The 17711-nt window shown below is 38.5% G+C and overlaps 1 protein-coding gene across 1 annotated transcript in view; it reads right to left on the reverse strand.

Moving 5' to 3' along the window:
* Positions 1-17711, reverse strand: part of DPP10 (dipeptidyl peptidase like 10) — a 565102-nt gene that overhangs the window by 155693 nt on the left and 391698 nt on the right. Inside the window, exon 4 of the mRNA XM_075511483.1 lies at positions 5439-5533. Within this exon, the coding sequence (XP_075367598.1) occupies positions 5439-5533 (95 nt within the window). The remainder of the gene's footprint in view (positions 1-5438; positions 5534-17711) is intronic.

Here is a 17711-nt window from a genome sequence, read left to right on the forward strand (position 1 = left end):
CCCAAGAAACTTTCACACACATGAGGAGGTGATTGTAGGATACAAAAAAGGCATGAACAGACCTGTGCAGCTCACAGGAGCCTCACATCCCTAGTAGAAAATAATCTCTAACCAGTAAATCACAAAATTTTCTGCCTCCCATTCCCCATCTTTGGTATAGTTAACCCTTGAACTATTTTCTATATCAAGGAATGATCTTATCAGGAGTACTATTTAGAGAGATCCCACACAGACTACCCTAACTTGACAGTCTGGAGTACTGTCCCCTGCATTTTGTGTGTTGAAACCTCCTTCACTTGGACAAAAAACAATGGCCACCACCAAACCACAGTGACTGCAAACCCTTCCATCTGTCAGGCTTTCCCATCTCTAGGCACAGTGGTGCACTGCAACAATAAACCCTAACTCATAAAACCCCCTCTACTGAAAGGGTTTTGCTGAGGAGGTTATTTAACATTTAGAGGAGCATGGGAGAGCAGAGATAACGCTACAATGTTCATAACCACCTAGTTACAACATGTGTGGGTCATTAAAATGTCCAGTGTTGCAACAATTACTAATATTTATGTGGTTATATAATGTTGTTTAATGTATTTACCATTATTCACTTTCATTAATCTCTTATGCAAGGCTCTTAAAATGTAAGTATGTAAACTACTCTTGCAATTAAATCTACGTTAATCAACAAAGGAACTATAATTGCATTAAGATGCTGCACTGAGTTTCCCATCTAAAGAGGAAGGGGGTGTGGTGGTAGGGAACACAAAACAAAAAAAAACATCAAAAAGAAGAGAACTAACAACAAGAAGGGCTGTTTATGAACAACACTTTGTAAAACAGTACAAAACAGTCCCTGCCAAAAGCTCTGCTCAGACTAAAACTCTTATTCTCTGCTTTTGGCTGTAAGGCCTCCACAGAGTTTTCACAGCTGGGCTGCCACAGCCTAATCATGATTCATGAGCCAAGACTACTCCTGCTCTGCTCACCCTTCTGACACCATCCCCTAATTAGCAGGCAGCAAGAGGTAATCCTTCTCTCTCCATCCTTGTGTAAAAGACGGTCCACAGTAATACGACAATACAACATAGTCTAGGGTATACTCCCGGCAAGCCCCCGGAAACAGGTTTGCAACTTGGTAATATCTTTTTGCTGTGCACCAGGATGCAGTTTCCCCTTGAGCTTGAAAAGAGCTGTGGAAAGGCACCAAACTCAAGGGGGAGAGCAAGTCAGGAATTGCTAGGTTTAAGAAGAGTCCAAAGCATACAGCTGGGGGGAAGCTGTTGTAAATGCAAGACCCTATTCTAGAGTTTCCAAACTGAAAACAATTATACTTGTATCGTCAGACATTGCAAACACATCAATAGTCTCTTATTTGATGATTCAAAATACCTCACATCATCTACACTTGAAAGGCTTAAGGAGTCACGCTAGATTCATTTCTGACCCAGGATCCTGGACTGAGGGTTTGTTAGGGTGTACGCGTGGCCTCTGAATAATTTTGCATATGCCCACCACAAAAGCAATGGAACTGAGGGCTAACAAGTAACAGTCTTACCACTTTCATAATTATTGCAGCTTTTTTTAAGAGGGAGAAAGGAAGGCAAAATTTCTAAAGGTTTCCTTCAAAGGATTCAACACATTTGGAAAGTACCGCAACAGAACACACAGTCCCTACACGTTTTCTCTCATCTCTGTGTTTGCTTTTTTCATTTTGGTTTGCGTTTAAGGATTGTAAAACAGACTAGAGAGGCTGAGCTAGAAGCATGATAAGGGACCAGATGGACAACCTCCCCTGAGCAAAAGAAACCATGTGGTCCTCCATGCGCTCCTCTCCAGCTTAGCCAGACCTTGTGGCTGGGTTGTGTGTGAACCAGTAACCTGCTTTTAGTGACTTTATGTAATAGCTGATGGCAAAAGGTATAAACAAAATGCTTGTTAAACACTGAAATTACTTAGATAAATGTGTCATAATTTTACTTATTTTGGAACTATAATGTGTAATAAAGTATTGCTAAATGCTGAAAAACTGGTAGGCATGTCACTTACGATCATGGTGATAGGCACCTCAGATAGATGATAGAGAACATATTGTAATCACGTATCGAGGCAGCATCCCAAACATCAGGATGCCACACCGTGATTAATGTCTAGGGCTTTTTTTGGCTCCATTTAATAGACTTGCCCAGCCTCCAGCTGCTAACATTTATATGCCACTGGCTCAGAATATTAACTGTTTACTAGACAGCTTAAACAGGATGCACTACACGAATACACTCAGAGGACAAATATGTATTAGAAAATGTCTTTAAATTACTATCTCCAGAGATGCTAATAGATATTCTTTGTGCTTTACAAGCTACTCTTTTCACTTGTATCAAAGGATTTGTTATCCATAATATTGCTTTCCTAATAGTTTAATTATATAAAGGCCAGATTGTTTTACTAATAGATTGATTATAGAAAAGGAATCCATTTGAAAAGGACAACTGAAGTGCAGTAATTTCTTCTCCTGTCTGAATAAAACCTAATGAAACTGAAAAAAAAATACTTTTAACTCAGGAACTTTGGATAGATATTTCCCTATGGAAGAGAAATGGGCATCAGAATGACAAAACAGTAGCCTTTCTTCTTTCCAGGTGCATGGCTATTTTTAAAGGTATTTTTAAAAGTGTGTGGGGTTTTTAAAATCTTTTATATATGTAACATATATGTTCTTAAAAAAACTGTAGTCTGCTTTTTTGCTGATACACATTCCTGGTGAGTTTAGTGGCTCTTCAGTAGGGCTATCTTTGGCTTTTAGACAATAAGCAACACAAAGAAGGATAAAAGAAATGTACTTTGCACAAAAATGGCAGTCTCTAAGATGCAAAAGAAGAGCCAGTGATCTGTACACAGTGGAAGACTGCTTCAGGGGATTAGTAATGAGGAAAAAAGAAAATCTCTTCTGAGCTGCTGGTTCAACTACAGCCCAATCAGTAGTGACAAAGAGTCATTACTAGCCCCTTGCCTCTGCGCAATGAGTTTATCATGGCAGTTCAATTTTCAATGGACAATTATCAACATTACTAAGAAAAACCTGCCACTTCTGCAGGCTCCTTGAGCAGTGAGGCAAACAGGAGAGGGAACGCAGATTGAAAGCAGACTAATAACTCCCATCGAAAGGTGACTCTTCCATGACTAAAACCCTTTGATAAGGAAGAACAAGGGAACTTGCATTGCCACTGCCTATGTTGGATCTGTGCTGTATTTTTTATTAATACAAGACATCTCTGCAGAGTCATTAAACCAGCACCATTCTAATTATGCACCAGTGATTAAGCAGATGTGACACTGAGCGAGGAAAATGTTTGATTAACGATCCAGGTGTCTAACTTTGGAAGAGTACATTTAGCAGTGTGAATTTGGGGGCAGTGGAGCTTTTGGGAACAGGACAGCTTTTGATTTCAGCCGTACAGTCTGCCTCTGTAATGTTATGATCTGTTAGGATTGCTGGCCACCTTGTCAACAGACAACTTGGCACAGCAACATTTCCCATTGCTCTCTGTCAAACATACACCCGCAAACTTACTGAGTCTTCTGCTCTGTTTTCAGCTTTTTATTCTACTTCCATATGAATAGTCATTGCTGGAATTCACTTTATTTACCTCTAACACTCTTAGCTTTTGACTGTGTACAGAGAGGAGCTTTGCAGGAAAAAACACACTTATGTTTTTATTTGTCTCTGTTCCATACATAATTGTTAAATGGTTGCTTGAATATTATCCATTTTGGATCAGTTTCCCACATTTCTAATTAAGAGTAGATATCTAGTATCTAGAGATCTCTCAGTCTGCATGACTTAAAGATAAATCAGTTCCATAAAAAGCCCAGACAAGAGCAACTTTGTGAAAAGAGGTGACGCTTGCAGTGTGTAGCAGCCTGTCCGTACTGATCCATCATTACTTGGCAAGACTGGTTTAGCATAATGGCCTGAATAGCCTGTCACGCTGGCATTACACTTGACATCACATGAGCCAAATACTTGCAGCCAAAAGTGTATGAACTCACCTGTGAGGAAACTGAAGTCTTGTCATTACAGTCAAGTTTTATAGCCAGGGATGTCCAAGCAGCTGCTTGCATTCACATTCTACATGAAAGGCAATACGTAGGCCTGACACAGTCAGTCCTCTACTTAGCCAGGCAAGCACTCACACACACGTACCCAGATAAGAGGGAAAATGTTTCTGCAATACTTTGTGGTTTGTACTTTACAGAAATTCACCTTTTCACCCACTTTTAATTGTGTCTGCCAGTCCTTTTTGGGCTAGGAGGTACCCTGAGGCACATCCCAGCATATGGAAGGGTGCAGCTTACAGAAAGGGAGCCTCACACACACGCCATTCAAGTACAGTTCTCTCCTCCCTTCTCCTTCATCTTTACATTGACCTAGGAATTCAGCATCAAGTTCTTGCTCCTGAACTTCTGCTCTCCTCTTTCTAGTTCGAGGAGTTAGAAGAAAAGGTCACCAGGGGCTTTATGCTTTGAAATGAGGAATCTGTATCCACAAAGGCCAGGAACAGACCAGGAATAAAATCAGCCTTTGTCAAAAACTACTGATGAAAATGAGTCATCCTTTTGGGTCTGCAGGTGCAAAAGATTTTACTAAATTAAAAATACAGGGATTAACAATAACAGCCAGTGGTCTATATGGAGTATTTATGAGGAAAGATTGACAAGCCACGTGTTTATGCTGCAAAACCCTGATAAACAAGAATTGCAGGGTAGGATATAAGTGGTATCACTGAGAACAACAGCACCAAGCAAAGCAAAAGAAAATGTAGACTAAGCCATTAAAACTTTTCTTAGCAATTACTGCTAGTCAGAAACATGCAAACCGCTCATGTATATACTATTTACTGGTCAAGAGGAATAATCCCCAACCATCTAGTTTGCCATTAATGCACAGAGGAACAAGTAAGCCAGATATGAACAGGACTAGGAAATACATTTTTCTTTGCATATTTAATTGCTTAAAGGAAAATCTTCATATGACTTTTGAACACTTTTCCCCTTTTCCAATAGGGAAAAGCTCTCAACATTTTGAGGACCAGTCTCCCATTTTATGAAATCTCTTATTATAATAGACATCAGGTAGATTCACCAGCACATATGCCAGGCATGTTCCTTCCAGTGGCCTGAACAAAGCATGGACTACAGCCAACAACACAGCCTCCAACATCTTGTTTATTTACACATAGGTCGAATAAAACAACAAATAACTTCAGCCAGAAATCGTGCACTGACAGAGGAATGGATTATACTTTTCATTTATGTATAATCTACTCCAGGTTATAAACATATTTTCTGTAACCTTTCAACATTTTACTCTCTCACCCGTTTCAGGAAAAAATGCTAGCAGACTTCCACTAAGAAATGAGTAAATAATGTATATTACTTACAAAAGTTGTATTTTCCAATAATAATGTAGTTGTATTTGTTTCTACATTCAGTTCAACAACATGTCCATTCCTATTTTTATACACCACTGCTGTATCTGCAACAACAAAGGCATTAACGGTTAGCAAACACGTTGAGTATTTAATACATCTGTAGAGAAAACCAGCATATTACAGTCATTAGAATATCTTTATTACAATATGCAAAAGAGACTGAGAGAATTGCACTCATAATATCTAGTTTTGTTGATCTGCCTCATGAGCTTCAAAAATATCAGTTTATGCCATATAGCATGTTCACCTTACTCAAAAATACGATTTCACTTAAATGGAAACATTTTCTGTGGCAAAAATGGGATTGCTGGAAGTGACATTTTGAACATAAAACCACTCTCACCTAGACATCATTGTCACTCTGACACCTTAAGGTCCAACCATATTCACTATGAAAAGGACCATATACCGAAGTAAAGTTTTGCAAAGAAGAAAGCTTTTGCTAGACACCATATTCACATATCTCCTTAGAAGTGATTCTAACAAAACTTCTGTACTATTCTGTATCTCTGGTAACTGGATTGACAAAGATATGCACTGTATCTTAAGACACTCCATGTCCTATGTGATTAGTGCTGGGCCACAGAATACCAGATCGTCATATAAGCTGAATGTTCGCAAAGGAGGGTTAAAGCTAAGTAAGTCCTAAAACGTTCTAATTTGTAGAACATTTTAAATACTGTGGGATGAACTGTGATAATTTTTTCCTTCTACCACTTAATTGATTTATAAGTTTCCACAAGAAAAATAATCAAATACACCTGAACTTTAAAAAAAAAAAGAATTACAAAATTAATTGTGGCTCCTATGAAAAAGGCTTTGTATCTGTTTGTATCAATACCTGCAAAATTACCAAGAAATACACAATAACTACATAAGCCTTGATTTAAAAAAAAAAAAAATTGGTTCCAAATTTCCCACTCTTTCTAATAAGAGATTGAATAGATTGAGTGCTGATTCTTTCATGTTATTTAAAACTCGTGTAAGAGATTTACTTTTAACCAAATGAAACTATTTTGTTATAAAAATGTAGAAAGCATAAGGAAAGTTCTAAATTAAGCCTAAAGGAAACACAAAAGAACTTTACTAATCCTCAGTAATGTCTGAGAAATTCATTACAGATCCCTGAATTTTATGAAGTGGGAAGTAAACACGACTGGAGAAAAAGGTTATGCTACCATAAAAAATATGCTTCGCTTACTCAGAAAAATGTAGCTGTATTTTAATTGACTCCACAGAAACTCTAGATATACAGCACTAGTGAATGTCCTCCGGTATGTTCTGTAAAATTAATGAAGCCTCATTTTAAGAGCTTACTAAACTATTTTAGGATCATGGCTGGGAAGTGGGGTGGGATTGATGGAGTTTAGGACAGGATTATCAGAGCTGCTGTTTAGGAAGGAAAATTAGATTGTGAAGTGTGGAATTAATAGAAACTTCTTATAATGAAAAATATTTCAAATATTCATTTTGAATAAAAAGAGGTAACACTTTGTAGAAAGTTATTGCGGTTTCACATTGCTGGCTACTACAGAACATTAAAGTTTTTGCAACTTCTTTTAGGGCTTTTTGCATGCATGTATGCTTTTAGGTACCCTAGCACTGAATATCCCCAATGATGTTGTACCACAGTGCTAAGCAATATTATAGAAAAAATAAAGTTGCCTGGACAAAGAGCTGTCCCCAATTATGAGTAAACCATAATGTGAGAAATGGGACATATAAATCAGAGACATGGAACAGCTGTCAACAACTAGCCATGTTCATTCCCCCTGCTTGAACAGTGCTCTGAACAAAGCATTTTTCGTCCATAGGTGAGACTAATATGCGACCCAAATCCAAACAACAGTATCAGAATGTAACTCCTTCTCAGTTATCTACTTTTCTACATGCCATGTACATTTGGCAAACAGGATTTATAGCATCATGCCTCATTAATTAATCCTACCAGGAACATTTCACCCAAATAAAGAAGTTTCCTTTAAAATTGCTAACAAGACCATGAGTAAAATACGCAGTCCTAGGGCTCTTCTTGCAAGTTATACACACGGTGTGAAACAGCATTTGGAATAGCAAACACTGTGAATGACATAAATTAAGGCCTTTGTTCTCAAGTTAGAATAAAATTTATTCAAATGATCAGAACAGAAAACTGAGAGTCAGACCTCTTTAAAAGGCATACTTTACTGGACAGTAATTACACCTCTCACTGAACTTGGGCTTTCATCTCTATATTGGATTCAGTAGTTAACTACTGAAGTGCATAAATTAAATGAACGCTTGCAAAATGCATGGAGATTCTCAGATAAAAGATTATATCAAAATACCATGCAAGCGTTGAGCATAAATACAGTCTTCAAAAGTAATCATCTTAATTTATATGGAAGTCTCATTCCAATCAATAGCTTGTCAGGCTGGATAATGTGATAGTTGGTGGTCACACAACATAATGATGATTTTTTTCATTGATAGCTCAAATGTAAACAAGAGCCATAAACATATATTTGTTTTGAAATTTTTGTTACCCAGGGTAAAAAAGTCTACAGAAGAAAATAATATGTCATCCTTAACATTAGCCATTTACACAACTGACTTATTTATTTTGTCTATTATCTTGGTGTCTTCACCACAAAGAAGTTCAGGGATCCCTGACACTTCACAAAGCCATTCAGAGAAGTAGAGTTCCTACTTCAAAGAAATTCTCATTTAATTTAAAACAAAGACTAGCATCACATAAAAACCTCTTAGCCGGGCACAAACTGCAGCACCGAAGAACCACATTATCCGTCTAAGGACATCATAGCAAGCATTCTGTCTTGAGCAAAGGAGAAAGTGAGGAAGCCTCTATAAAGAACATCAGTTATCCAGTCACCAGCCCTGGATGATGTACACAAAACAGTCTTTAAAACAACTCATTGAAAAATTCCTACTTGTAACAGTTCTCAAATTTCTGAAAACTTTGGAAACCCCAGAGCATTGGATGACTGATAAGATTATTCTGTGCTACTAAAAGGTGAAGACAGATATCCAAGAGTCTGTACATAAGTTATCCTCACATCAGTCATAAATAAAATAGTGGCATAATAAATCCAGGATTCTTCCTACAAAATACTGGCTAGCAATATAATTAATACCTGATAGCATTTTACGGAACATAGATCTTGTTAAACAAAGTTTGACAGGGTTATGTTTGATAGAGGCAACTATGCTGAAACTGTGTATTAGGTTTTCTTCAAGGTATTTGATTTATTTTATGATATTGTGATTCCAAAGTTTATATTATACAGAATTAAAGGGAAACACATTAGGATTAAAAATAGTATCCTTAAGAAAAATAAAGAGGAAGACAGGGTACTCCTACCAAGTGATCTGTCTCACCTGGTTAACCGATCATTTTTGTAGACGGGAGACTGGAATTGAAGAGCAGTGATAGAAAGAACAGCTTATAGGCTTATACAGATAAATACTGTACTACGTGTTCTGAATGCAGTATCATGGCCAAAAGAGTTGATGCAATTCTTCAGCATAAGTGGATCACAAGTAAAAGTCCTAGGGTGATCTTCCCTCTGCTCACACCACTGGTGAGATTGACACTATTGTAAAATGTCCAGTTCCTGGAATGTATGCTGCAAGAATGAGAAATGAGTAAAGAGGAGTGCTAAGAAATTGTTGGTGTAATGCTGGATCAGAAGGCAAACATAAAAATGAAAGGTTGGAATGGCTGAAATTATTCAGGTTAACAAAGAGAAAGCTCAAAGACATCTAGGTCATATATATATAGTTAGGGAAAAGTTGATGACAGGTACGGAGGTTGGGATGTGTGGAAGAGCTCCTCAGCAAAGGAGATGACAGAATCAGCAGCCCTAGGACATTTTTTTCTTAAAGATATGCTTTAGATCTTTATGTCAGGAATTAGTTTAGTCTGAATGTGGGTAAAAATATAAAAGGTTGAGTTTGGATGGCTGTTGCGATCTCTTCTGGCCTGGAATCTGTGGATTTAACTCCCTCTATCAATTTTCTCATCTCCTTCTGCAATGAATCTTCAGGAATGCAGGATTGTCTGCACAATATAACTCGTGTTTGTATGTCTGTGCTAAGACAATTTTAATAAAAACCTCAAACCTTGGGTTTTTTTAGTTGACTGCCTCTGGGATCAAGGGATATTTATTTTTCCTTCTGATGCATAATTCGTCTCCTGTTTGTGCCTTCTACTCCACTTTCCTACAAACTATCAAATATTGATCTCAGCTGCAGATGGGATACTGGGCTTGGTTAGTGCTGCAGCCTCATTCAGAGAATCCACGTGGGTGTACACCTAGTATGAGGCTCAAAGGCACAGCATGCAAATTCACAAATCTCAGAAGAGAAATTTTTCCCAGGCAGACAAAATGGACTACCTCTCTTGCTCCCCTCCCCTGCCTTTACCCTGCAGCAGGGGGTTTAGTTTACCTGCTGAGATGGTTTGGTATAGCTTACCAAATTGATTCACTCGATTGCAGGGGTTTCAAGAAAGATTGCCATAAACATCTTTCTTGTTCTCCGTGTTGCATATTTAAGGTTTTTCATCAGAACTGCAGTGTCTAGTTTAATTAAACTCATTGTGTTTGTTAGAAGACAAACTTAATGTCTGTTTGAATAACGTAACAAACTTGGTGATTCAGCAGTCACTCTGATGATAGACAGAAAAAGGTATGGTAAGCTCAGCTATTATCACAGATAACTATCGTTGGGAAGAATTTACTCCACCTTGATTTTGAGCTTATTTCTAAACCTGAGTGTGAGGGAGGCTGCCTAGTGGACATACAGCTCTGTAAACCAAACCTGCTCCTGAACAGGTTCGCTACAACTTACTTGGCTTTCACAAATAATACAACATTAAATAAAATATTACATGAAAACAAACTTTAAAACCAAAATTATTCTGTGATTATTGCACCATAATAATTTCACCTGAGTCAGTAACATAAATATTACATCCTCTTACAAAATTATATTAGCTGTAGAACCAATAATAATTTATTTTATCACTGTGAGACTAAATGTCCAAATTCTTATGCTATTGTATGTTTTTAAAAGTAAATCTTTTCATCATGTGCTCTATCTCTAGGCAAAGAATGTGGAACACATGTTCTGCTGAAATGATTAAGCCATACAATTTAAATCATAGTTTGGATGTATGTATCAATATCATAAATATAGCCCTCAGTGATGCAACTGTTACATAAATATGGCATCATCATAATCTCAGGTGTTTTTAAAATGAAAGCGGTATTTCATATAAATAGTTTTACTAAAGCTATTGTTCCTGGTTTAGGTTCAACACTGGTAAAGTTTCTGCTCAGGATCAGGATATCTGTTGTCTGCAAGAGATGCAGCTCTATACTGTGCCTGGCCTAATATATACTGTTCCAGGGAATGTCAAAGTACAGGCACAATATCATAAAATGCAAAGAAATCAATGCAAAACTTTTCATATTTGACAAGCAGCTTGACCCCCATCAACTCTGCAATAACTTCTTCACCCTCATTTATTGAATTTACCCTCACTTATTGAATCGACAACACTCTGCCACGTCCTAAATACTACAGAACTCATTTGCAGCACTCACTGTTCCAACTAGCTTCACTTGGCATCATATATGTTCACATTATCTGAAAAAATTCAGGCACTTTTAAATTCTAATGAAAAACTATGTATTATTTGGGGGAAAAAATGGACTAACTCCCATCCTTAATTACATCACCATCACTGAAAATCAAGCCTTGAATTGTGCTAGTGTAAGAATTTGGCCCAGGGTCTATATGGCCTTTAACGTAACTTTCTGAAAGCAGGACACTGAATGGTGGTAATTTATTTGATGAGTATAAGCTCTGATTTCACATGTCACTGAACTTAAGCAACTTGTCCTGTAATTTCAGCTACACAGATGGGGTTGAAAGGGCAAGTTACCATATACTTTAAAGCAAACCTAAGTTGTGACTAAACCTCCATATTCCAAACACTTAAAAACTTACTATTATTTAGAGCCAGCCTCTATTATCTTTACTCAAAATGACTGTATCTGTAAGCAATGCTATGAGAAGTGGTATCTAGACTGCAATAGCTTTGCCAAATAAATTATCTAATTATTTCAAACAACAGTTGTGCGACATTAGTCCACTGAGCTGTTTCTTTATTCTCTTTCACTAGCGTTCCCCAAATGAACATTAACTGGTCTTTCACCAACTTGAAAAACAAGATTTACTTAGAAAGAGCCATTGCGCCTTACTTCACAAGCATACAATTAATTTTAAGTAGGGCAACTATGTCCTTAGAAACCAACCTTTTCCTTCTTTACAGATGCACAAGTCTGTTGTGTTAAAAACTTTATTACATATTGTCAGTTTCCTCCTCCAAAGAATTAGAAAAGAAAAGACAATACAAAAGGTAATAGATAAAGAAGATACACACGGAGCTGAAGCAATTTGCCGCAGGTCACACAGCCCATCAATAGCACACTGAGGAACTCAAGTCTCTTGATTTTTAGTCCTATTCACTTTCATCTCAATATTGATCCAACTTTTTAGTAGTTGGAAGTTTTCTTCTTTTATTGGTGGTATTGCATATTCAGACCTGTACATGACACAAAAAGCTCCAGGCTACTCATCACCTTCCCGCCCCCCCGGAGTTACTCCAAGAGACTCCCTGTGCGCCTTAAATTGTTGACGCACTTATTAACCGCATATTTCAGCTGTAAGAGTCAGAGAAAGGTAGTCATGTCCTACATGTGAATGAATAAAGATGATGTGAGATGTTTTGTCATTTCTGTAGTTCTCTAAAGCTGGGATATATACAAAAGATCCCAGACCTATAATAGAGATATGAGACATGACCAGTTAACAAACTCCTAAGAGTCATCACTGTTGTACTTGGAAAGATCCAACAGCTTCAGGAACAAGTGTGATTCCCTGATAAAGCATAAAAGCAGGATCCCTGCCCTGCACGGACTCCGAGGATTTATGAAAACTTAAAGAGGCAGCTTAGGCTCACTAACGCCACAGGAGTTAGGAGATTCCTGAATCTGAGCCTCCAATATTCTGTGCATGCTTCAACTTAGCCATGCAAGAGTTGTGTTGCGACCGGTGGGTTTATTTTATTAAATATTATTCTATTCTATTCTATTCACAGAGTTTTTAAGCTGTGAATTTTAACCTGTGAATACACATTGCGTTTTTCCTCTGGCCTTTAATAGTCATCACAGCAATCCAAGCGTATCATAAAACTAAAAGCTGCCTAGCTTGTAAATCTACATTGCCACCATGTTCACTTGAATAATCTCTGCAGGTGCTAATAGTGAGAAGGGGTAACAGAATCAATAGCAGTCCTCTGGGGAAAAAAACCCTACTTCCTACGAAATTCACAGTACTGTTAATGTAAATTTTGTTCGCCAAACAAAAGTACTTTGGTAGAATATTTACTAAATTTGGATTATTTGCCGATAACAAGGTTTATTCCGTGGTAACTCCTGAGATAAACTTGTGTGAATCCATCAATTTCAATGGAGACATGCCAAGTCCAACTTGCTAGGACCTGCCTCAATAGTGTTTTAGAATTTACTAATACCAATACTGAATAGTTTGAAGAAAAAACTGATTTATAAAGGTACACACAGCATAGACAGCTAATTGCTGGCTAATTTGTACAGAGCACTGTAAATCTTAGCCTAAGCTAGTTGCCTAAAGGAGTCCAGAAGTACTGGACTCCTTTTAGTATTCACTCCTTTTAGTATTCACATCCTAGCCTCCCCTCACTTACAAATGATGAGCATTACAGAAATCTGATGGGCTGTTGTCCACTTTGTATTCTCTGTTCTCATGATAATACAGAACAGGCACCCAAATCTGGGGCTTTTCCCTATCCAGCGAGTACCACAGCAAGAGGAGCAGATACATCCTGCCATCCCTCTAGCAGAGCCTGCCTTTCGCTCGGCCGGAGGAGGCTCAGCTGATGAGCCCTGGGGCTCCTGTTCGAGGGCAGGCCCAAGGAGTTTGCTGGCGATACAGCAGTGTCAGTACTCAGGCAGTTTTGTGCATAGAAACCATCGGATACTGAGGCAATCTATCAAACAGTCTTGAGAGCGTAAGTAGCATCTAAAAAGTAAAGGAAAGAGGAGAGACATCCAAGCAATGCTGAAAATCTGCTCCACAATATCTAGAATAAGGAGGCCACAGGGCAGTATTCTGAAATTACTGATAGTGTTAACCTGAATTGTAAATGCTTGTTTTCCCATTGAAAATATTTACTAAGTTTTGGTTTGTTTAAATAAGATTCTGCTTTGCAGCACAAACAGCAGCATTAGCAAGTAAGAGTCCTCCTTTTCCTTATATTTTACATTTTTTTAAATACAAACATAAGAGAAGGTTGATACCTTGCTGTCAACACATATGTCAATCAGCCTTTGCTGTACACAGTATTATTAGAACTGCAGATGGCATTTCATTAAATTGATTATAGAAAATGTCATGCTAATTAAAATAGAGAATGCTTTCTGATTTAATGAACAGGAGGTGCTAGACAAATCTTTGTCTAATTAAGTGTTTGCTAATTAAATAAAATAGTCATTTACAAAGATATTACAGATACAGACCAAATTTCAATATGCCACATAAGTCACATGTCAGCTGAGCAAGATTTCCACTGCTTTTCTAAAAGTTTAGGCTCTTGTTAGTACTGCTTTCAAGAAAACATGTATTCTGCACTAGTTTTATAATGTAAACTGTGACTCTTCTAGACAATCTTTCATTATATAGAAGATTCCCTATTCAAAATGGCTTGCAAAGTTGTAGACACAGGTAATGCCTGTACTTTCTGACTTCAGCAGGTGGTCTACTTCCCTTTCCCTTCTCATACCCAACACAAACTAACCAAAAACCACGTGGAGATCTTATGGCACAGTAGTTACAGAAATTGAAGCAGCACAGTCACAGTAGCATCCCATTGGACACAAGCAAATTAGCTCTGCTGAGAAGGTGGACTTCTCAGTTATTACACAGAGCTATATTAACATGAAGATACAGCCTGAGAGAGCAGACCTCGACTGTTATGCTGATATTGATGGATTAATCAGCCTAATAAAAAACAACCTGGATTTTTTTTTTTAATTATGCTTTATTGCATGTTGTATATTTGTGCAGAAAGGAGCAACTAGCACAAATTAGGAGTGCAGGCGTTTGCACAAAATCTGTCTTCCTACCTTCTTCAACTCCAGAATAAAGTGACCAGGCACTCTGGATTGCCCCAGATAATGCAAATCTCTATCTTTTACCAATGTATCCTCTTCTTTCCCTAATCTTGTTGATGTGTATCATACCAAGTCATGCTCAACTCATGCCGATTTTCAGTGGTCCCGATTACTTTAGTATATCAATGTATGAAAATCTTCAACTCTCTCAACAGTCACTATTCATTTACAAAATCACAGATTTCTTCCCTATCATACAATTGTGCAGGATCCTGCCTCATTATTACAGCTGCTGATATCCCCACGCCAGCACTTCAGATGGGACAGAGGAAGTAGACAGATCTTGAATATTAACAAATCCGCTGGGGGATTCATTTACAAGAACAAAATACAATAGCAAAAGATATAGTGCAGTTAAACTTGAGTTCTTGAGTTTGAACTGAAGCAGGTGAGGAAATATTCACTGCAGAGCTCTGGGAGGCAATAAGGTGGACAGTGACCATCAGCCACAGGTAGTAATGCCTGCGACCAGCTCAGCTGGAAGAACATGACTGTCTACTGCCTAAGCAAGTCACTTCTGTACATGTTGGAAAGATGTAAACACAAGGGAAGGAGCTTCATGAATTACTTCATGAAGACACCAAAGATTTAGCTATATAGAATGAAATGCATGTAATCAGAGAATGTAGTTGAATAAAGTCCCAGTGACAGTATTGGGGCTCTACCCAGACATGCTGTGGAACCCAGGTGCACTGTCAGCTTAGTTTTCACAGCAAAACTAAACTATCGCGCCCAGGTTTTTCAAAGATACATTCCTCTTCTATGTACTGCCTTGATAACACAAAGCTGTTCTAATTTAGAAATTTCCAAGTTTTTCCTAAAAGTTTACCAATTTATTAACTGGTAACTTAAATTGCAACCCCTTGAGGGCTTTGGTCCTGCCATGCATGGCAGACAGCAGAAACAGCTTGCTGGAGCTATTTCTTCTCCAGTCTTCCTGGATGGAGATATTTCCCTGCAGTTCTCTTCTGCTTCCCGGGGACTCTGCTTTGGAGTGAGAGCAGCACCTCAGATCTGCTCTCTCAGACTTCCTAAATCCAGGCTGCCGCAGCAGGGTCTGTCTCATTTTCTCCCTTTCAAAAGCACACTCAGGATAACACAGCTACAACTGAGCTCCAGCTTTCTGAAATGGTCAACACACCATGTGACAGGAAGATGTTAACTTACATCATTTAAGGAGCTGTCTAACAATTACAAAAAGTTGAAAGAAAATGGGAGTTATGCCATAATTAATCTCCTATCAGAAGTTATAAAAGTCTCCTTCACTTTTAGAACACAACTGGACAAAGCATTACAAAGCAATGAATAAAAATAAATGAAAATGCAAAGATCTAAGTGTGCACTAGCATAAATGGGAAGCAGTTATCTAACCCAAAGAGCAATCAGTTGATGGACTAAAGCACAAGATTTGACTATTTTTGCCATTCTTCCTCATGCTTTCCCCACTCCACTTTTTTAATGCAGAAATCTCCATCTGTATTTCTGTCATTACTGGGAGGAAAATGTTAGGGATATTCATTTCTCCCCCTAGAGCAAAGCACTAAACATGATTTCATGGTGTTAAAAGCTAGGATAATAGACTTGAGTCTATTAGTCCGTTCCAATTTGTTTGAAATGCAATTAACGGTAAATCAGCACCAAGAGAAAGAGGAGGAGAAGGGGCAGTATTCACGTCAGACAGGGAGCCTTCCTAATAGGCTACATAACTGCTCATGTGCCAAGGAACTCCAGTAAGGTCCACCAAGTTATTACTCCTGGATACCTTCTGGTACCTACACTTTTATTTAGCTGTTCTCTCTGTAAAAAAAAATTACAGGGACTTCAAATTAGAAAATGTACTGTACTTAAGGTGCTAAAAACTTTAAAGAGGAAGAGTGGGGAAAGTTATACCAGCACTTTGGTTTTCTCACCCCACATTGTGCAGCGATGGTGAAACATCAGACATTGTTGCAGATGTAATTTTTCCAGCACAGAACATTCCATCTTCTCCTAAATTTCCCACAAAACTGCTCAGCTTTCCCAGCTATGTGGAAACAGTTTTGGTCAGGAATAAAAAAGATAATCTCTGGTTGCTCTCTTGCATTGCACCAAGGACCATTACTGAGCCAGCTTGGCAATGGACTCAGCCAGCTGTTGCCCAAATAACGTACATGCCCCTGGACTATTGAGAAAATTAGGGAACAAATTGTCAGTCTCAGTCACACATCCTATCCCAGCCTCTTCCCCAGAGAGATAATAAGGTATCTCAATACAGCAGCACTTCTCTGACAGCCTCAGGAGTTGACCTTTCTGCTGAGACTGTCAAGAGGACAAGTCAGATGGGATGCAGACGGCTCTGCTGTGGAGTGGGCAGCGTGGCCCAGGCTGGATTTCACACAGATTACTGAATTGGCAGGGCTGCACTTTGGATGAGATACAGTGATTTCAAGGAAGGAAGATTTATATGCTTCTCTACTCCTATATAATTACAATTCTCAAATAAAACTGCGTGTTTCAACCTGCAATACAAAGATGAACTTCCTGTGCCTCTCAAACACTCCTGAGAGCTCACCATAGTTCCTACTTCTGTGGTGCCCTAGGTGCAACTGGCATTTCATAGACAAGGCCAACAAGCGAGAAAATTAAAATTCAGTGGCTATGTACATATCACAGTAAAAGACCAGTCTCTTGAGCAGCCGTAGGGCTGCAGTTTGCTCACCCCCTTTTGTCCACATGAAGGCATCTCAGCAAGCTGACTCAGACAGAGCTGATGGCTCAATGCCAACCATCACACTCAGGCTGCAGGCCTGCAGTGCAAAGATCGCAAGTATAATATCCAAGTGGCCTCAGGGCTGTCCTTAACAAGCTGCGTAATGAATCCCTTGAGAATCTCGCACTCCCAGCAGAGGACGTCAAAGGCAAACGAGGTCACAGTGTAGGATTTCCAGGTTTACACTGACAG

Source organism: Mycteria americana, chromosome 9 (genome assembly GCF_035582795.1).
Source record: "Mycteria americana isolate JAX WOST 10 ecotype Jacksonville Zoo and Gardens chromosome 9, USCA_MyAme_1.0, whole genome shotgun sequence".
Taxonomy (NCBI): domain Eukaryota; kingdom Metazoa; phylum Chordata; class Aves; order Ciconiiformes; family Ciconiidae; genus Mycteria; species Mycteria americana.